The sequence below is a fragment of the Onychostruthus taczanowskii genome, unplaced genomic scaffold, assembly GCF_017590055.1.
Source record: "Onychostruthus taczanowskii isolate IOZ18803 unplaced genomic scaffold, ASM1759005v1 scaffold22, whole genome shotgun sequence".
Taxonomy (NCBI): Eukaryota; Metazoa; Chordata; class Aves; order Passeriformes; family Passeridae; genus Onychostruthus; species Onychostruthus taczanowskii.
The window spans coordinates 12410927-12432134 of NW_024499462.1; the positions used below are offsets into that span (position 1 = coordinate 12410927).

The 21208-nt window shown below is 43.5% G+C and overlaps 1 protein-coding gene across 6 annotated transcripts in view; it reads left to right on the top strand.

The window, feature by feature from the left end:
* NDST2 (N-deacetylase and N-sulfotransferase 2) overlaps positions 1-21208 on the top strand; it is a 126620-nt gene that overhangs the window by 93445 nt on the left and 11967 nt on the right. For all 6 annotated transcript variants that reach the window (XM_041405173.1, XM_041405177.1, XM_041405172.1 and 3 more), the window contains 5 exons: positions 7738-9133; positions 16268-16355; positions 16516-16670; positions 18174-18359; positions 18831-18959. In XM_041405173.1, the coding sequence (XP_041261107.1) occupies positions 8141-9133; positions 16268-16355; positions 16516-16670; positions 18174-18359; positions 18831-18959 (1551 nt within the window). In that variant the 5' untranslated portion in view covers positions 7738-8140. The remainder of the gene's footprint in view (positions 1-7737; positions 9134-16267; positions 16356-16515; positions 16671-18173; positions 18360-18830; positions 18960-21208) is intronic.

The following is a 21208-nucleotide window of genomic DNA, read 5'->3' on the forward strand; positions in this document are numbered from 1 at the left end:
TGGAACACTTTGGATTTGCTCCTGTCTTATAAAAACCAGGCCTCCAAACCATTGTCTCACCCAGCCTGGGTAATCTTCATGCCTTTTTCACTCATTTTACTTTTCTTCCCATTGTTTTTTTTTTTTTTTAACTGTTTTTGCCTGGCCAGATTTGTACTTTGCTTATATCACTTTTGGCTCTTTCTTTTTTTTTTTTTTTTTTTTTTTTTTTTTTTTCCCAACAAGAGTCACATTGTATCAAGAGTTGTCTTGCAATAGACAAGCCAGCAGAAATGCAAATATTTTGTTTTCTGAGTCCAGGAGATACACTTATTTCAGTCACACTAAGAGAACTGGATAATTAGATGCTGCAAAGGCTGGGAGATACGCCATAAACGTTGCGCTGGGTGGAGATTTTGTGAGGAGGGCACTGCTGTACACAGCTGGGGAACATGTTCTTTTATAAACCCAGGAGATTCTGACCCTGAATTTTAGTGCAAATACACCAGAACAGGTGAGCTCAATAGCTTTCCTGAGGTTTTAAGATTTGATAGATCATACTTAGAGCTTTCTTCTGGTGTAAGTTTGGATAGACTTTCAGTGTCACCTGTTCCCTAATGTCATATGTTCCTAGATAAAATTGATTGTAAAAGATTATCTCCTGTGTGTTATGTGACAGGAGGCAGCAACTGAGTATAGAAGATCAGCCTCTTGTTAATTAAGGTGAAATTTTCTAAGTCCTCATAGGAAGAATGGTTAGGCTGCTTTCATAACAATTACAGATAAACTTTCATAATATACATTCTATATTAAAACACTCCGACTCTAACTGATGCTGAATTTTCTTGGGTTTGCCAGTTTGACTGTATTTCCCCTAAGTATTGAGTTACTTAGGAGAAATCACCAGAAAAGACGTTTTGCTTTCTGCAGCAGAATAGTTGATCTGAATTGTGATAAGCAAGGAGCATGAGAGAATGGAAATGTGATTCTTGTCCATATCTAATGCGGAAGGAACTGCATCTATTTCCTGTTCCCACAGCTAAGCTGGAGATGTTCTGCCATGATAGAGCATACGTGTTGATTCCTGATGAAAGCAGGAGGCTGAAGATGGTGTATTCCCTTCCTTTTGGGTGACTGAAGAATTTGCTTTCCACCTGGGGGGATTGTAGAGCAGCTTGGACTGCCTTTGTGTTGCAAGGCTCTAGCCTGCACTGTCTCTAGCTCTCTGTCCCACAGCTCTGCGTGTCTGGGTGCAGAGAGGAGCTGCTGTCTCATTATCCCCTGCTGTGGGAAAAGGGTTAGGGTCAGAGTGGGCACAGAATTGTGTGTCAGGAAAGGCACAAAACAGAAGGAGAGGTATGGCCAGAATGAAACTGCTTCTGGAGGCCTGATCCCTAGACTTGAAAGGGTCAGTAATATGTGAAATGAAGCAATGGAGACTTCCCTTCAGTTATATCTGAGGAAAGTGTTTTCTCTCTCCGGTGAGCAGTTGCATTACAGAGACCTGTGCATTCCCAGAGCTCTTAGGAGGAGGACTTTTTGTTTTCATGGGAAGGGACTGTTGCTTTTTGTTTTCATGGGAAGGGACTGTTGCTAACAGGCACTGCTGGACCATGCCACTGTCACTGGCATGTGAAGGAGTAAACCTATTGTTTATTTCTTTTTGTAATATAAAATAGCAAGGGAACAAAGATTGCTGCACAGATCTGCTTTCCCCTTAGCTGGTGGAAAGCTCTGATTTGTGTGAGCACTTGCACTGCTACAGTACCTGTTGTCTTTCCTTTTCATTTCAGTAGAGCTGTGCTGCTGCCAAGCTACATATTATTTCTATCAAGCAGCATCAGTGACTGCTGAAGGCTGAAATTTTGGTTTTTTTAACAATTCTTCAGATTCCTTATTTGCAGATCCACTCTTTAAGCAGGCTGAAAATACAAGACAACAAACTGTTTTCCTTTCCCAAATTCGTCCTATGCTGAGTCTGTGAAACTTGTTGAGGCTTGTGGTTCTGACATTTAACTTGAGGGAATACCCTAGTGTAGAAGTCTGAAATTCCCTTGCTTTGGAAAATAACGTCAGTTGTAATGACCCTAAGCGGTGAGTGTATTATGATGGGGAGAATGCAGGGAGCTGAAAACGACATTTCCTGGAAGCTCTTATGAGGAGGACTTTTTTGTGTTCAGGGGAAGGTTGCTAACAGGCAATGCTGGGCCATGCCACTGTCGCTGGCATGTGAAGGACTAAACCTATTGTTTCTTTGTTTTTGTAATGTAAAAGAGTAAGGGAACAAAGATCTGCTGCAAACAAAGGTATCTATTATGTACCCAAACACCAAGAACCTCGCAGGAGTCCTGGGATCTCTGTGCAGCCCTCTGCAAAGCTCGCCTGGAGCCGGCCTCTCCAAGATCTCTGCCTTCATGTTGTCTTCAGACTTCATTGCACTGGCACAAGGGTAAATTCACAGCTGCAGTTGGGTTTCCACCAGGCTGGGATGAGAGGAGTGCATGCAGATCTGTTTAGCATGGACTGCAGTTTGTTGCTCTTGCAGAAAGTGTGAAGATACTTACCTGTCTAGGGGTGGTAATAAAAGAATTAAAATAATTATTACTTCGTCACACTGGTCTTCTCCTCTTGCATCAGACTGGCACATGTCAAGCCTGCTGGCCAGCTGGCAGCTTTCTGGCTCAGCACAGGTCTGTACTGAGAGGCTTTTCCCTGCATGGGGACTTGCCCAAGCAAAACACAGAGCTGGCTGGAGGCTGCAGCCCTGTCTGTCAGAGCAGCATGGGCACCATTAGTGTTTCTTGCATCTTTGATCTGGATTTTGTATTCCTTAGGCAGTCTCTCATGGCAGGATTTGACTGGCAGTACATGTTAGCTGAAACACATGGCCAGAGCCCAAAAATGAGCATGGCAATTTCATTGCAATGTGGCTGTATTTTCACAATAGTTTTTTACCCAATATGTTAAATACAAGCAGCAATCATTCTCCTGAGCTTTCTGCTAATTCTTTTGCTGCGTGACTTGCTGTGTTTTGCTGACACTACTTGCCAGGTTCCCCACCTTTGTGAGAGAGAGGCTCTACCTGGAGGTCTGGTATACAGATACCACCACTAACAAAGAGAGGGGCTGTGGTGTTTCAGAGTGGAGCAGACTAATGAGGAATTTTGTGTCTTGATGACACCACTAAAGTGGAATGGGTTGGAAAATCAATCAGATTCCTTCTCTGATTACTGTGTAACTCAATTACTGCAGTCTCTCTGGGGCCCAAGGCAACAACCATCTCACAGGAAGTGCAGAAGAGAGGCCTCTGAAATAGAGCTATTGTGGACAAAGGCAAGATCTTGCTGCTGTGCATTCCAGACAGAGAGATTATATTATGAATGATGAAAAGGGCTGGGGAAATATACTGGTGACACTGGGGTTTGGGTAGTAAGGCCTTCTGTAGCTCAGCTAGGAATGCACTGACAGTTCTTGATAAAGGTGTCAGATGATACCAAGTATCTTCCATGTGCCTTGGCATGAATGTACCAGAAGCTCCAAATACTCATGTTCTGGTCAGTGGTTTTGGGTAAGTGCTCATCCTGAGCATTTGTACTGATCTCCCACAGTCATTTCCAAGCACTGGAAATATCTGGAGATCAGATGTTAAAACCACAGGGTTAGGGTTGTTATCTTGCTTTCGTATCACACCAGTTGCTATGTGGTTTAGCAGATGATAATTCAAAAAGCAGTTTATGTTTCACATTAACACTGTATATCATTAGGAAACAGAACATCTAAGTTTGATGAAGCCTTTGTCTTAATGGTGATCTGTGGGATATCTGACCGTACAGCTGATGCTCTCTGATCTAGAGATGCTTTTCTGGCAGGATGGTGCCTGCTGAGCCTGCGTCCTTGGACCTCTGAACGTTTTTGCTGTGCATTCTGACTGCCACCTCCCTCAATTCACACTGAGGCAGTCCTGGCAGGAGTTCAGAGTGGACCTCAATTTATCTAGAATCCTGGTTTTTTTGTGGTGTTAGATTCCCAGGAGTTTGTCAAAAGAGGACACAGGTATTTAATTTTCCTTTAAGAGGGAATAATTTTCACTGTAATTATTTTTTTCTTTTCTTTTCTTTCTCCAGTAGAGATATTTCTCAGCTTTTTGGGTATGACTGGTTTCTGACAGTTCTCTCACCTTGTAATATAAATTTTGTTCAGTGTATTTGTTTGTTGCTTTTTTTCTCTTTTAGTTTGAACCTAAACCAGCTGATGCAGTCCCCAAAGAAAGAAATGCATCCCGTGCCAGCTGGCGTGCCCTCTGGCTGTGAAGCCTTGTTAAAGAGATCGGAGCTGACAGATTCTTGAGCAGCAATCTGATACAGGCCTTTTTTTTTTTTTTTTTTATTTTGCTTTTTTGAGCTCACCCTTGTAACAAATGGGGGCTTGTTTGGGAGCTTCTCTAGAGGCTTGAATGGAATCATTGTTATCAAAACACTGCTGTGATTCAGAAGTGCCCAGCAAAGGGGGCTCTTCTCCCTGGTGCCCCTCAGCTGGGCACTGCAGGTGTGGCAGCCTAGCTTAAACTCTGGTTTCATTCTTATTCTATGGAATAATCCAGTTGTCCTGTGATTTTCATCTTCAAACTGATAACTGGGAAACTGAAGCTGCAGTTCTTTACAAAACAGAGCCAGTTCAAAAGTTAAAATGAAGTTGGAGAGATGAATGAGTTCAACCACGGAAGAGAAGTGTTTTCCATGTCGATGCTTTGGGGATAGAGTTGTAAAAGTAGAACCTTGCCAGGCTTTTGCATAAATCAACATTGTCTTGATTTTCTTACCATTACCCTGGTGTTTAGATTACAAATTCTACCCCAGAAACACTTGCTTGGAAATTCATAGAAGTAACACTTAGGCTCATGAATTCTTCTTTACGTTATTTTCTCCTGCAAGAACAACTTTGTGTCTAATACATGTTAAGATAGTGGATCTTTAATTCCAAAATAGTTTTTATGTTTCTGTTTTATTTGGTGGGATTGAGAAGCAAAAGTGAGTTATTTGGGAAGGCAATAACTTGGAATTCTCAGGTTTCTCTATCAAAATTGACTATTATTGGAATTTGAGTGGGCTGTTCAGCATGAATTTGTTGCACAGGAGTAGAATGAAGATCACTTCTCATACCTGCAGCATTGTGATATGCATGGCGCCGTGTATTACTCTGTCTTACAAGGAATTCACCTCATAAAAAAGCTACAGCATTCTTTGTATGTTTCTCTTCTGCCCTGCTGAATTCTGCCTCTGCCGGCTTCTGCCTCTCTGCAGCTTTGAAGCTGCAATGCCAGGCAGGAAGGTGGTAACATTGGGGTCTTCCCATTGGAGTCAGTGAGATGGGAAGGGCTTGTTATGGAGGTGGAAAGGCTGTTTTCCTGGCTGCTTTTGGAAGGTTGCACATGTTTTTGGGTACTATGCTGATACACTTGAATTCCTGGTGTATTACAGGGACTGAACTGGACTTGAAAAGTCATGTTCTATACTCTGTCCAGGGAATCATATATCTAAATTCAGTAGCAAGAAAAAACTATACAATTTCTGGTTTTTACATCTTCACATAGTTATTTCTCACCTTCTCTCCCCTGACCTTTTTCCAGTAAAAAGTTAACAGTATGTAGAGACAAATCAAATTCAGCAGCAAGAAAAAGAAAAAACTATACATTTCTGGTTTTTGCATCTTCACATAGTTATTTCTCACCTTCTCTCCCCTGACCTTTTTCCAGTAAAAAGTTAACAGTATGTAGAGACAAAACTGAAAGATCATAAGTTGTCTGTGATGAAGAAAACACAGCTTATTGTTGCCAGCTGAGCTGGATTTCCAAAGCCAGCTCTGTCATTACAGAGGGCCATTTGGGAATGGAGACCCCAATCCATTTGGAATCTTGGGAGTAAGGATAATTTTACCAAAAATCCTGATCCATCTGCTGTGTTGCAGTGCAACGTTCAGTAAGTTTTGCTGTTTCTCAGTTTCTTGAGTGGAAAATTATTTGTGTGATGTACTTTATATTGATAGTCTACAGCTATTCTGAAAACCTCATCAGGGCTAAGGTTTCATTGTGCACTACACAAACCAGTCCCTGCTCGGCTGAGCTTACAGCAGAGGCGTTGTTTGAGGTAATACTTAATGATCATCATAAGGCTTGTGTAAAGAGCACCCTGACTCTCTTCCATCTGCTGTCATAAAGTTAGCAGTATTATATCTCTTCATATAAAATCTGTTTGTGTTTTTTGTCTCTGCTTCACACTGCACCAACAGTTTAGAAAACAGCCTGGTGGGAGTCTTTAGAGTGGGACTTTTGGCCTCATCTATGAACTGATCTTTTCCCTGACTCAGAAGGACTTTTTTCTGTCTAGCAATACACATTACAAAATAAGCATCTGTCTCACAAGTAGTTCCTTTTCTGGTGGAGCTGGTTGTTAAAAACCCCTGGATAAGAAACTTATGTATGCCTTAAACTCATACACATACTAGTCTTCTCATAGTCTTTGTTATATCAGAATGGTAGTAACAGAAAACTCAAAAATAGGAGGAATGGAGAAAGGATGAAGACCTCTTTTAGTAATATTATTTGCCATTGCTTTCTGGTGCCTCCTGGTGTTGCAAGCTGTGCCAGTTGAGTGGGTGGTTAGAGGGTCTGTATGTGGTGGAGCACATCTGCAGGAGTTGGGGGGGGTCACTAAAAAAGTGTTTTAAAGAAAAAAGGTGGTTTAATTTTTACAGAAAAGTCATCATGAGCATGACTGATTCGATAAGCAACATCTGGCCTTGAAGGTGCTCTTGCACTGTTCTGGGAGAGGCAGCAGGTGTGCCCCAAAAATGTGCTTGTGTTCCAGGAAAGGCACCAGGATATTGCTATGGGCAGGTCACTCTGCTGGTGGGAGAGAGAAGACTCCATTGTGAGTTTTACTTTATTTTTAAACAAAGGAGAAATTTAGTTCTTCTCCCTGGTGTTTGTTTTGGATTATTTGTTCTTTGTTGGCTTTGTTAGACATTTTTCCTGGAAACATAGCAACATACAGTGAAATAGTCTGCTGCCATGAACACAAAGCAGGAGGTGACAGAACTTTGTAACAAGAGGCTTTCATGTATTTGAGACCAACCCAAATTTATTTTTTGCTGTTGGTGATTTAAAACTGGCTTCGTGTTCTTCAGTAGCATATGAGAGAAGGCGATGAAGGTTTCAGGAGATGTTTCATCTCCAACTGCCACTGAATCATTTGGCAGCCTTTAAGTGTGCAGTGTGTGGGAGCCTGTGTCCCCCGCCCTCTGTGCTGCCTGAGGGATGATGCCTCTCCAGAGCTGTATTTTGTGACCTCTGGAAGAAAGTGAGTTCCCAGGACAAATAGGGATAGCCTTGCAGAAGTGCTCTCTCCTCCTCTTGTTAGCTTTGAAATATAGGCTAGAATAAAAGGGTTTTGTGTTTTCTGTTCAGTGGCTTGTAGAGGGCTGGGGGAAGACCAGGTACTTGGCTCTGTTTGCTGTAGTGTGTGAGAATCCCACCCGAGGTGAATGTTGAATTGCTGTGCACTATCAGGACCTTTCTTCCAAAGGCTGTTTGGTTGTTCTGTCATGCTGCCACACAAATGGGATGTGACACTTCCCAGGGACCAGACCTGCTGATGGCAAGTGATGCTGCCACCCTATCACCCTCTAGTCCTGCCATTTCATCTCGAGCCTGTTAAATGCTAGAGTCATACTGAAAATTGACTTTTTCTTTTTAAATTGCAGGATGCAAAGAGAAGGTGCCATCATGTGAATGTGAAACACCTAAATGAGAAACAGGACACATGGGAAGGCTGAGCTAAAACTACTTGTGCACAGAATGACAGACTGATTTGCTACTGGAGACGAGATTCTGGAAACCTTTTCTTCCCAGAGACTTCTGAGTGAGAGGAGAGGAGCCCGAGGAAGCACACAAAAGAGCGATGGGAATTGAGGGCCATGGTTACCTGAGATAAATGGCAGATCTCTGGGAGTCTCGCCTTGTAGCTGTTTGCTTTAGCTTTTTCTCTCTCTGCAGCTGCACTTTCTTTTTTGTGAGCTGCTGCTGGGCACTGCCACGGCGCCACTGGAGATTGCAAGCGCGACGTGGGTCCGGAGCGTGAGGAGGGGGTGAGCCGCCCGCCTCACCATGATTCAGCTGTGGAAAGTGGTGCGGCACGTGCGACAGCTGGAGCTCCACAGATTGATCCTGCTGCTCATCGCCTTCAGCCTGATCTCCATGTGCATCCTGGCTTATTACGTCACTAACAGTCCCAAAATCAAGGAGCCGCCACCCCTGCCCTTCAGTGACTGCAGCAGCCAGCACCGTATCTTGATCCCACCGCAAGCCAGCTGGAGGCTCACGAAGTCCGTGGACACCTCGCGCACAGATCCGGTGGTGCTCGTCTTTGTGGAAAGCATTTACTCCCAGCTTGGGCAGGAAATAGTGGCCATCCTGGAATCCAGCCGGTTCAAATACAGGACAGAGATCGCCCCTGGCAAAGGGGATATGCCCACCCTGACAGACAAAGACAGAGGACGCTATGCTCTAATTATCTATGAGAACATCCTTAAATATGTGAATCTAGATGCTTGGAACCGAGAGCTGCTAGACAAATACTGTGTAGAGTATGGAGTGGGAATTATAGGCTTTTTCAAAGCTAATGAGAACAGCTTGCTCAGTGCACAGCTCAAGGGTTTCCCCCTTTTCCTGCATTCCAACTTGGGGCTGCGGGACTATCACATCAATCCTAGTGCTCCCCTGCTCTATGTCACCCGGGCTAATGAGGTGGAGCAGGGTCCTCTGCCTGGTGATGACTGGACTGTGTTTCAGTCAAACCACAGCACCTATGAGCCAGTGCTGTTGGCCAGCACGAAATCCTCGGAGTCCATTCCTCACCTGGCCACTCACAAAGCGTTGCATGCCACAGTGATGCAGGACCTGGGTCTGCATGATGGGATCCAGCGGGTTCTCTTCGGCAATAACCTCAATTTTTGGCTGCACAAACTCATTTTCGTGGATGCCATTGCCTACTTGACTGGCAAACGCCTCTGTCTGACGCTTGATCGCTATATACTTGTTGACATCGATGATATATTTGTGGGAAAAGAGGGCACTCGCATGAAAGTGTCTGATGTAGAGGTAAAATCCTAGAGTAGAACCTCCAGAGGTTCTAGACAGATTTCTGTTGTGTGTGGTGTACTGGGAAAGTCAAGATGGCATTTAATTTGAGGGAAAGCATTGATTGCTGCAGTCGTACTCATACAGAGAATTAGCCTGCAAAAATGCTGAGGCACTGTGTGTGATGCTCTCAACAGTTTTGCTGGTTTAAACGGAGCACTTTAGGAGCTGGCCTCTCTCAGTTTAAGAGGAAGATGCCTCTGGTGGTCTATCCTGTCTCCTCTTTGATGTAAGGAACAAGTATAAGCAGGTTTCCTGTACCAGCCTATTTGTAGCTTTAAACTCTGCTGTTCAAAAGGAAAAAGCAAGTTGTGTTAGAACAGAACAGAAGAACGTATTTATTATTATTTGTGATATGAATAAGCTGTATATATTGTATTGTAAAAGTGTAGGCCAGTCCGTGCAGTGTAAACTCATGCAGTCTATATTTTAGCCATCTAGCTTTTCAACACACAACTAAACTGGGAAAGAAAGGGTTTTCTCTTACCCTTTGCACCCTCCTCACGTCTGCCACCAGCAACTCTCATCCCTGAGGGAATATCAACAAATTCACCAGAGAAACATGGTCAGACCAAGCCTTCATGAGAACCATCTCTGTGGCTTCACAATTGAAAAAGAGACATGCCAGCTCTGTGGTGTGCTTTCCTTGGCAGTTCCTGGAATAATACAGTGACCTGTTAGTAAAGGTTATGGGTAAGAGACTGATTTTGTGGAGGAGAGGGAACTGAGACAGGCAAAGATAAAAAAAATGTAGGAAAAAGGTAACAAACTTAAGTGCTCCTTCTGATTCCCTGTGTCCTTGAAAGTAATGATGAAGCATTCTGTTAATTCTGTGATCCATGTGCATGTGATGCTTCATGGAGCCAAGGACTCCCCTTTGTATCTTCCCCATCAGTTGTGGTTTGTAGCCATTGAGGGAGGGGCACTGCCTGTTTCTCAGGCGTGCTGAGGTTGTCCATAGGTACATACTCTGGATTCCCATTCACCACTTGCCCACAGGTGAGTCCTGGATGGCAGCAGCCATGATGGGGTAAGCTTGTGACAGCAACTGCTTTAGCATGCTTCTAAAACAACTTCAGTGTGAAGTACCCTTTAAACTTACATTGCAGGCACAAAATATTTGAGGCAAAGGTGTAAGAAGAATAGTGTCATATGGGTTTGGCCCCTTACCCAAACCTTGTCTGTTGCATGTTCCCAAGAGCCCTCTTGCACCTCCCTAGGAGTCTTGCCCCCTTTTCTACATGTTTTATGCATCTATGCAGCATATGTCTTAGTTGATCTCCAAGGTTTTAGGACTTCAAGGTGTTATGTTTTGTATGTAGTATTTATTTAAGGAAAAGGCTAAAATTTTCTTCATTTCACTTCAATGTCCCTGTGCTTTGAAGTGCTGAAATGTTCTGAAAGAGAATTTTTTTTTCTTGTTTTCATTTTGTGAAGGATCACAATCTTATCTTGGTCCTAAGAAGGCCCTACACCCACCAGTCCAAACCAGCAGAGATTCAGAGATTCTCACCTCCTGTGGTGATTGTGCAGGCTACAGACCCATGTGGGAAGGCAGGATAGGTGCCCAAAGCTCTTGGGACCAAAGGCTGCTCTAGTGATGTTAAAAACAATCCCAGACAAGATTATTCCGAAAGATGCTTTGTTTGGGTTTTAACAGGGTGAAATGGAGGAATAATCTGTGATCAGTAAGCAGAGAATCTCAGGCAAAGCAGATAAAACCCAGATTTATCCATTTAAAAGAAGCTCTCTGATTGCAAAGCCACGTGAGGTTAATGAATTTTTATTTTTTAAAAGCGAGAAAGAACTACATGGCTTTGTTGATAGTCTCTCACCATGGGGAGAGAAGGGGATATAATAGCAACAGAACAGCTGGCATTTTCTTTGGCCTTTCATATAAAAGCTCTGTTTCAGGGCTGATATCTCAACACACAGCTCCTTATCTCAAAGCTTAGATTACAGTGGTCAGGGTAGTGGTTTGAAGACTGGATGTTGTGTGAAGGTATAAAATTGGCTCTGCTGTCCCAGAGAGCCTCTTTGCCATATGCAGGTCCACATTCAGAGACCTTCCCAGACAAAACGACTATTAAAAGAAAGCACTGAATATAATTTGATCAAATGCATGCCCATAGTACATCTTACACAAGAGAAATGTTTTTATTTGTGATGCTTAAAGGAGAGCTGAATAGCTTTCTTCTTTAACAAGAAAAAAAGGATGCTTGTTTGTACTTAAGATGATAACCCTTGAGTTTCTGTTTCTGCTGAAAGGCTGCAGCAGGAGCATGCAGTCCTCAATAGAAGTGGAATAGTTGGAAGTTGCACAAAGAAAATGTTTTTCCTTTGTAGAGTTTACCAGAGATTTGAGCTGCACATAATTAACAAAACTAAATCTCAGAGAATCCCTTCTCTTCTCAATTTATTCCACATTCAGTCTCTTCTAAAATCATAATCCTTGGAATTTGCCAAACCTCCATGAAACTGGCCAACAAAGACAAGCCATTTCTAATGCAAAAGGATCTGGATTTTGTGATCCTTTCTGGTCATCTTTAGGTATGAGGAAAGAAGATTAAGTAGATGAGTTTTTGCCTCTTTTGCTGGTAATCTCTGCAAGGGCATAAATAGTGCACAATCATTGCAAGTGAGTCTGAGAGCAAGCTAAGTGAAACGCAAGGACAGTAATTTCATTTTGGATTATGAATGGTGAGGGTGCAGAAGAGAGAACCTAGTGAGGGAGACTGTCAGCCAGCTCTTGCCTTTCTGAATCGTAGAGGACAATCTTACCTACAATTGAAGTACTCAGCAATTTTTAACTCCCTGATTTTAAGACTGCAGGGGAGGTAGACATACCAGTGCCATGAGAGCTTTCTTTTTTGCCAGTGTTGTTTTGAGCTCTGCCAGTGCTACTGCTGGCTGGTAGGAAAACTGCAGGAGCTCTTCTCAAGAGCACGCTGCCTGGGGTGTTTCTGCCACATGTTCCTAGAATGATTTGCATGAGCACTGAGAAGAGGCTGCAAAAGCACTCAGCTTTCTTCCTCTTTTTTTTATCATCTCTTTCTCTTCATTTGCCCATGTATTGTTTTCTTAGAGTCATGTTTTCTTCTTTTCTGGGCATCTGACTCTCAGCCTTATTTCCCCATTTTCTTTTGCCTCTTGTTAGAGGGAGCTGAGATAGGTAACGTTTAGGGTTTGTGTAGAACAGCTAAATTCTCTGCAAACACTTCTGGAAGTTAAAAATGTCTTAGCTTAAAAAGCAGAGTTGCATTAAGATTTAGCCCTGTATTACTCCAATGCCAAGGACACCCTGTTATCTTAGAAAAGGATTTGGCCTAAAGAAGCTCCCAATACAGAGTCAGAGTGCTGTGACTTTCCCTGATTTTTTCCTCACTCCTAGAATGATGAGAGATTTTATTTTCCTTGAATGACATCAAGAGCTTGTAGTGACAGTTGAGGAAATCTTTGCAGATCTGTCAGTGAGATACAGATTTTTAATGTACTGCAATAAAAGGCACAATTTTAAATGGTTTTCCCCTAACATTTGCTTAGAAGTAAATATTTATTGTAATTTGATATTATTAAATAGCCCTTTTAAAAATGATGGGCATTGAACATCAGAGCGCAGCTTAGACATTTTTACCATTGTGTCCAAAAATGTGCCTTGGAATGTGGCTTTCTGTCACTTGGGCCTGCAGCATGGCTGCCACAGTTAAGTACTAAAGGCCTCCAAAAATACAGGTTGTGCATGGCAGTGAATGCTCTGATAGACTGTGACAAGCATGAAGCAGGTCTGGCCTTGATGTGGTTTTAGAATTCCTGTGGCCAGTGCTGGGAATCCCTTTGGGGACCCCATCAGTGCCTTGCTGGGGTGAGCCTGACAGAGCTTTAGCAGGGAGCATAGCTGGGGCAGGGGCCATTCTGGCCAGTTACTTGACAGGCTTGTATCTTGGATGGCTTTTTGAAATAAAAGATAACAATAAAATATAAAAACAGATAAAAAGAGATACTTGGATGGATGGAGGGGCAGTTCTTTAGGGGAATAAAGTCTGCCTTTTAGAGGTGGGAGATAGCTTGAATTCTAGCCCTCTCATCCCATGTGAGCAACTGACCTTCTTAAATATACAAATGAAGATCTGTTCACATCTGGCTGGCTGTTTTCTCTCTTAAGGACTAGCCTGCTCCACAACTCTTGATTGCCTTTTGTGTGAGTCTTAGAGCGTATTATGGATACAAAAGAAGTACCACTTGAAGTTAGATATGGTTAGTACTATCATATTCATCTTACTTTATGAAAGAGTGCAGAGAGAAGTGCCATCTTCCAGCCTGTTCCCACACCTGCATTGTTGCACCTTACTACAGCTTACAGACCTCTTGGAACCAATGTGGAGCCAGGGAACATGGAATGCATAAGGTATTGAAACAAATGTTCACATATTGGCACCTTAGTCTCCTTTATCCTGTTCAGGGGAAAGCCATTTCTTCAAACCTGTGCTGTGCCACCTTACGGCTGTGACTGTGACATGGAGCCAGCATCAGCAGAGGGATGGCACACGATTAACAATCAACTTGCCAAAAAGCAGGACTCCATAGGACTCCATAGTCTCTGAATTTCTGGCGCCCCCATAGTTCCTCCCTGTTCCCTCCCCAGACACAAAGGATTGCAGCCTGCTGGTGCAGGGCTTTTTGGGATTTATTCTCAGACAGATGTGTTGTCATGGTAACCCCAGCCAGGCTTTAAATCTCTTTCTGTACAGAGGAATGCTAAGCCTCTTAACTGCTGTCTTTCCTCCCACCACTTTCCTACTCAAGCTTGGGGAACTGGATGTACCTTTCAGGGCAGCAGAGGGATATGTTGGGGCTTGGGACAGCTCTGGAGAAAGAAAAGAAAGTGGCATTTTACCGTCTGAATTACTGGGTGATGTGTTGGTCCCAAATTTGAAGTGATCTTGTAAACCATCATCTGGACAGAGAGAAGTTTTTCCAAGGAGAGATGCACAGCTCTTAGTCTGTGCTCCCTGATGTGTGGGGTGAGTCCCAGTGTCTTGCTGGGTTGTGTCCCATTGCCTGTTCTGGGTCTTGTACTGCAAAGTAGGCTTCAGCCATCAGTTTTGCTGGCATGTCACTTTTTAAAAGCACTGTCTGTGTTTGTGATAGGAGATGGCACATGCCTTGCATTTATCAAATTACTGTTCTTGGGTGGGGACTGAGGTAAAGATGTGGTAGGCAAGTGGCCATGGAAAAGCTGAAATCTTTGAAATTTGTCTCAGGCTGCATTTGGTGTCAGTGTTGTGTGGATGTGGGATTGAGGAACAGGCAGTGAAGTGTGTCTGTAGGGAAAAGTCTGAAAGCTTGGTTCCCTCATAGGGAAGCATTGAGCTTGTCTTGTAACACTGCACATGTAATCTGTCCATGTTCCTGAACTGTTCCCATCCTGCTGTGGCAATGTAAAACCACTGCCTTGAGTGTAAAACCATTCAGCATATGTTTGAGGTGACTGGGTGACTGAAGTGAATTATAGAAGCCATTTTTAAATTAATGTGATGACCAGTGTTTGGTTAACACTAGTTTGATAGTGATATATCAGTGGCAGCAGTGATTTGTCAGGTTATCCATAAGAAGATGGTGTCAAAGCACCTCCATGGAATGAGAGTCTGCCTTTGCAAGTGCACGTTCACTGCTGAGGGAGCAATGCACCCAAACAGTGCCTATGGAGTGTGAGCTGTGTGAGGGCACCTTGTGGTGCTGTTCTGTGCTCCTTGGGCTTGGGCAAGGGCAGCTGATGCAGGAAGATCTGTCCATCTTCCCTACACAGTTTGGTAGGTCTGTGTACTTTCCCCAGAGTTATATTCCATATTTCCTGTGTGATTACATCCAACTGAAGTCTGTTGTTGAGAGGTCATCACCTTCACCTTGGTACAGCCACGGATCCATTGCTTTCTGAGAAAAGCTATTAAAATCTAAATAGCCCAGACTAGGACTGAGTCTGTCACCTGCCAACGACCCTCCTGCCATCCCCTGTTTGATTGGGAATTCTCCCAGAGGGAGATGCACCAGTGACAATTCCCCAAAGCACACACGTAGCTGCAGAGCGTTCATCTCACAGCTGCTCTCTTTTTATTGTTTTCCAACAGAAAAAATTTGACTAGAATTAATTTGTGTCCTACTTGTCTGTGACACACTGAGCCTCTGGGGTTGGGTTTTTTCTGTCAAGGCTGTGTGCTGTCTTACTCTGTACCCTGCTGGCCCCTGAGGTTCGTGGCACAAGGCACCTTCCCTTTGGTAAAAGCAATGACTTGGGACATTTAAAGTAATCACAAGAGAGCACAAGAGGACCTGTAGGAGATGCAAGGATTGTGAATGTTGGCTTTCCCAGGTTTTCTTCCCAGAATCCAGGAAACTTTTTCTGCTACAAAATTTTGGTACGTTCAAGGGAGCAAAAAGTCAGGGAAACCTCTCTGCTGTGGCAGGACTCGTTGCATGGGTAGTTCTGAGAATCCACCTTTTCTCTCTAAATAAAAGCCCCCTCCCTTTGGATCACTTAGTTACTGTTCACGATATTGACTTCTTTTCCTTCATCTATGTACCATAGGCTGCCCCACCCTTCTTTTCACAAGCATATAGACTGAGAAGGGGCAGAGCTTCAGTAGCCAAGTCCCAGCCAACATGGGTGGGGGAAGAGAGCATTGAGGCTGAACCTGTAAAGTGTAGAGAATCTATTTCAGTAGCCAAGTCCCTGCCAACGTGGGTGGGGAAGAGAGCATTGAGGCTGAACCTGTAAAGTGTAGAGAATCTATTGCTTTCAAGTGAGATTTATTGTCCTTTTGCCTTAGGACAGACACTCTGGGTACCTCACATTGAAGTGGAGAGCATGATCTGACCTTGGTTTTAAAGAGGCATCATTTAGTACAGCAGAAGTACTTCAAGTAAAGGCTCTGTATGAGGAGCACTGACCTGCTCTGCTCCAGTGCAAGGGAAACAATGCCTAAGCCCCATCATCTGTGATACCTCTTCAGACTCAACTGGGCACCAGTAGAACACAAAGACATGTTACAGAGGAAAAAATATGAATATGAACATTTCTTTTTCCTTTTGTTCAAACAGGCTTTACTGAGCACTCAGAGTAAGCTGAGAACTTTAGTCCCAAATTTCACCTTCAACCTGGGCTTCTCAGGGAAATTCTACCACACAGGTAAGCCCCTGACATTCCCTTGTCTCAGCACCTTGGGGTGTGTGTCGTGTGTAATGCAGTAGACAGAGCATGACTGTTGGAAGGGGATTAGCCACTGCTTTTAAACATTGAGCCCCTCTTCTGCCTTTTGATTTTGCATTTCCTTTTCTGCTTTCTGTAGGTACAGATGAGGAAGATGAAGGGGATGACATGCTGCTCAAGCACAGGAAAGAGTTCTGGTGGTTCCCTCACATGTGGAGTCACATGCAGCCTCATCTTTTCCACAATGTCACTGTGCTGGCTGAGCAGATGAAGCTGAACAAGCAGTTTGCTGTGGTAGGGAGCACTGCAGTTTATTTACTTTACAGTGCTAATCCTTAAACATTTTTCTCCTGGAATAGCTGTTTGGACCACACTGAACCCAAATACTAGTCTAGTATCTCAGCTGCATTTAAGCAAGGCAGTTCTGGAAGTTCAAATTGATGTGTAGCTCCTGCTGTCTTGAGGTAAGAAACGCCATTCACATGCTTGCCTGTTCCATGGGAAATGTTTCCCAACACCTGCATGGCCCCAGGCACCTCTACTACATTCCAGGCTGCAAATCCCAAGGCTCTTGTTTCCTGAGGTGTGAACTTGTAGCATTGCCATCCAAATGCAATTAATTTACAAACTCTGGCAGTGAGCAAGTATTTCCTTTTCCATCCTTATTTAGTATGGTTCTGTAAGGAAGTCACCTGGTTGGTAGTATAAAATGTTCTGTCTGCTAACAGCCCTTCTTCTGGCCTTCCACACAATGTCGAAGGAAGTTACTTATCTGGGAAGCACAGAGGAAATTCCGTGGGTTTTGGCAGAGGAGGGGGAAGCCTTGAACATCCTGCATTGGTGGAACAATGTCTGTTTAGTTCTTACAGCTCTGAGTTGAATATAGCATACATGTTTCACTGAAAAGAAATGTCCTCTTCATCTCTAGTTTGGTTCTTTTGATGGTAATCCCCTTGGGAATAACAGGCTGCTGTCTTGTGTTCCTGTGACATACATAGATTAGGAATGATCATGAATGCAGAGCACAGTCACAGCATTATAGAAACAATTTAGGCTCCTCCTTTTCCTGGTTAAATAACAATGCAGTCTTTTGCAAAGAGAGAGAAAGCACAGAACACAATTACACATATTTAACATAAAACAGGCTAGCAGTCAGAAAAGGTTATTACTTCGCTTAGGGGCTCTGGTTTTATCATACAACACCAGGGCAGAGCTGTCATCGTTGATACTGCTACCAGAACCATTTAGTGGAATTAAAACCCAAGAAATTCAGAAATTTCCTGTCATTTTAATGTAGTACCAGGCCCCGTATCTTCACCTGCAATAGTCTCTTGCTCCTTGCCTGCTTTTCTTTGAATAGCTAGAGACAATACAGATCCCAGTCATCTTCCTTTTCTTTATATCAGTTACGGAAATTTTGTTCTCCTTCTCTAGTGACTCACATCTAGGCATTGTGGGAATGAGATGTGTCACTTAACAGCCTTGATTAGTTTGTAGTAACCAGGGAGCCTTACCTGAGGGTTCTGAATTAATCTGATCTGTCACAGCTGCAAGCTACAACACCATTCTTAGAGCAGCTGTTACCAGTGCTGAATGTCCTTGTTGGTACAGAATCGCCCTTCTGTTTCTACAGATGCATAAAGCCAGAAGTACAAGCAGTATTTCAGGTTTCCTAGTCCAGAGAGTTTTCATGTTCCTCTGTCATCTTGCTCCAATTTGGATGCTGTTGCTAAATATGATCCTTATTAAGGCTATTAGTTAAATACCGAATTATCAAGCTGTATATTCTGCTTCCAGGAGCATGGGATTCCCACAGACTTGGGCTATGCTGTAGCCCCCCATCATTCTGGAGTTTATCCTGTCCACACACAGCTCTATGAGGCATGGAAATCTGTTTGGAGCATCCAAGTAACAAGCACAGAGGAATACCCACACCTACGGCCTGCCCGGTACCGACGTGGATTCATCCATAATGGAATCATGGTGAGCACAGCAGAACCCACTTGCCTGCCTAGGGAATGGTCTTCTCATGACCTGCATCAGAGACATTAATCTTGATATCACCAGTGTTTCCAAAATCAGTAAGTGAGGCAAAGAAATAAAACTTGGTCAGTTCTGTGTTTCTCAGAACAATTCAGGGGTCAGTATGAATGGAGAGCAAAACCAAGCCCATCCAGACTAAATTGAAATCCCAGTGGCTTGTTTGCAGTGTGATGAGTTAAGTGGTTGAGAGGAATAGCAAGAATCCTCAAAAACCAAGCCCATCCAGACTAAATCTGTGGCTTGTTTGCAGTGTGATGAGTTAAGTGGTTGAGAGGAATAGCAAGAATCCTCTGCACCTATGTCACTTACACCCTTTACTCTTTATATTGATGCATAAAGTGCTGCTTTGACTCACTGTCACACAGATGCTGCTGCCTCTTGTCTAACTTTGCTTTTTTCTGATATTGCCAGGTTCTGCCTCGACAGACCTGTGGTCTTTTTACTCACACTATCTTCTATAATGAATATCCTGGTGGCTCAAAGGAGTTGGACAAGAGCATTCGTGGTGGTGAACTCTTCCTGACGGTGCTTCTGAACCCAGTAAGTTCATCTGAAAGGGGAATTTGTCACACAAAGCTGGCTGTCACACACAGCTGTCCCAGCTTATGTGCCTGATATGGGAAAGGACTAGATATTGTTGGGATTGTGTCATCCCCATCACAGTGTGGGTATCTCCAGTGTTTTGCTAAGGAGATGTGAAATGGGCGTCCAAGGAAGTGCTTACAGGTTAATGGTGCTTTGTTTTACACGCTGCCAAGGGAGCATCAGTATTGAGTTGCAGCCCTGAGCAGACAGAAACCAGCCAGAGTGACATGCTGACCACGGGCCACAGCACAGGGGGTGTTACCTGGGCTGCTCTGTCTTCATGAATCACAAGTGAGATGTGCTTTGGCTCTTTTTCCATGCACATCTGCTTCCTGCTGGCTTCTCCCCTGGCTTACTGATGAGTTCTGTTCACAATAATTGCTTTTGCTCGGCTTTCATTATGAAGTGTTCTCCCCTTCCTTTCAGTATGCAAACACTAGAAATTATTTCTGTGTTCTGCTTTTGTGATATAGCTGTTACACTAAGGCTATTTTGTGAAATATGGGTCTAACAGAGGTGTTTCCTTTTCTTTCAGTACTTGACAGTTCTGTTAAACCACTAAGCAAATGTAGGACCTTCAACAGCCTGCAGTCCCTTCTTAGAGCTGTGGACTGTAAATCACATGAGTTTCTCCCTTCCCACTGAGGCTGGGATGCTGTACTAGGAGGCAAGAGACACTAAAAAAAACTGGTAATTTTTAGAAAATTCTGAATGGGTAGAATCAAGAGATGAAGTTTGGTAGCCCTTTCCAGTCACAGATCACATTCCTATTTCTGCTTATTAGCTGCAGCAGGAAGATAGGCTGCTCCTTTTGCTCATACAGTAACTTTCTCAGTTCCCCACCTGAATTTCTTTCTTACTAAAGCTGACTTGACCCACAGATGCTTGTCCTCCATTTCTCTGAATAGCCATTGCCTTGCAAAGTTTATACAATCATTTTAGAACATCTGTCTTTGTAGTTACTCCTGAATATAATAATGCTTAATCTCTTCTCATGACTTCCACATTTCTACCACCTTCCTTCTCTCACATCTTTTCCACCATTGCCTGAGTATGGACAAGGAGCCATGCAGGCAGATCTGAGAGAAAGTATGTTAGTTCTAGCTGGTTTCCTAGGGGGGAAATCTGGAGTACCAGGGCCAGTCCTTGAGTACTTTTTTGTGGGATTTTTTCATGTAACACCAGTGGCTCTGTTCACGATGATGTTTTCTTCCATTCCTTCTTTCTTTTGCACCTTGATTGCAGGGTTGAATATGCAGCTTTAGCCACTTTTGGTCAGAGCTGTAGAAGACCAGCAAATCAGAAAAATCAAATGGACTTTTTCCATCACTGACCTTAATTTTTCCTTTGTCTCTTGCTTTTCCTAGTGTTTAGTAGAACAGATAGTGAAAAAACCCTCACAGTGTGCTCTGGGTGCACCAGGCAGACAGGCTGTAGTTTACAGACAGGCCTGGTGTTACTGAAGGTTAGCCTGTGACCAGCTCTGGCTTGTGTAGGACCTGCAGAAGCTGTGGGTCTATGACAGCCCCAGCTAAAAAGCTGTAGGAGGTTGTACTTTCAGGTCTGGAAGCCAGCCTTCTGTCCCTATTGCCTGAGACAGAATTGTTTTCTTTACACACCACAACCAAACCTTCCTGCTTGATAAAAGTCTGGAGTAAGGAGAAGGTTATTCTTTGCATTACATATGGAGTGATCAGTCAGATGGAAAGAAACTACTTTTTTCTCTTGACAATTTCTTTTCTGGGCTTGTGTTCCCATATGCTGGGTGAATTGTACCTTGCCCCACTCTGTAATCGTCAAATCTTGAAGCAAGCAGAAACAGCCTCTGTGAAAGTAAAGGCTATAGGCTTCTGGAAAACCAGATGCTAAACTGTAATCCAGAGATCTTTACTGATCTAGGAGGCCCTGCCAAAGAATTAATAGAAACATAGTACCTAGAAATACCCATTAGAATTTACTGATAAGATGTGATGGTCAAACCAGCTGGCAGTAATCTGGCAGTAATTTGAGCCAAAAACAATTTGGGAAAATTGTGGTCCGGTACAGGATGAGCTTATTTGCCAGATTTACTGTTGGCTCTTCGTGGTGACTTGAAACTCTTTCAGGCACCTTCGGATGCTTCCCATGTTTACACTTCTGCTTCCCTTTGGCAGTGTAGCATTTCTCTGTGTCCAAGCAGAGTGCTGTGCTCTAAGCTCCTCTGG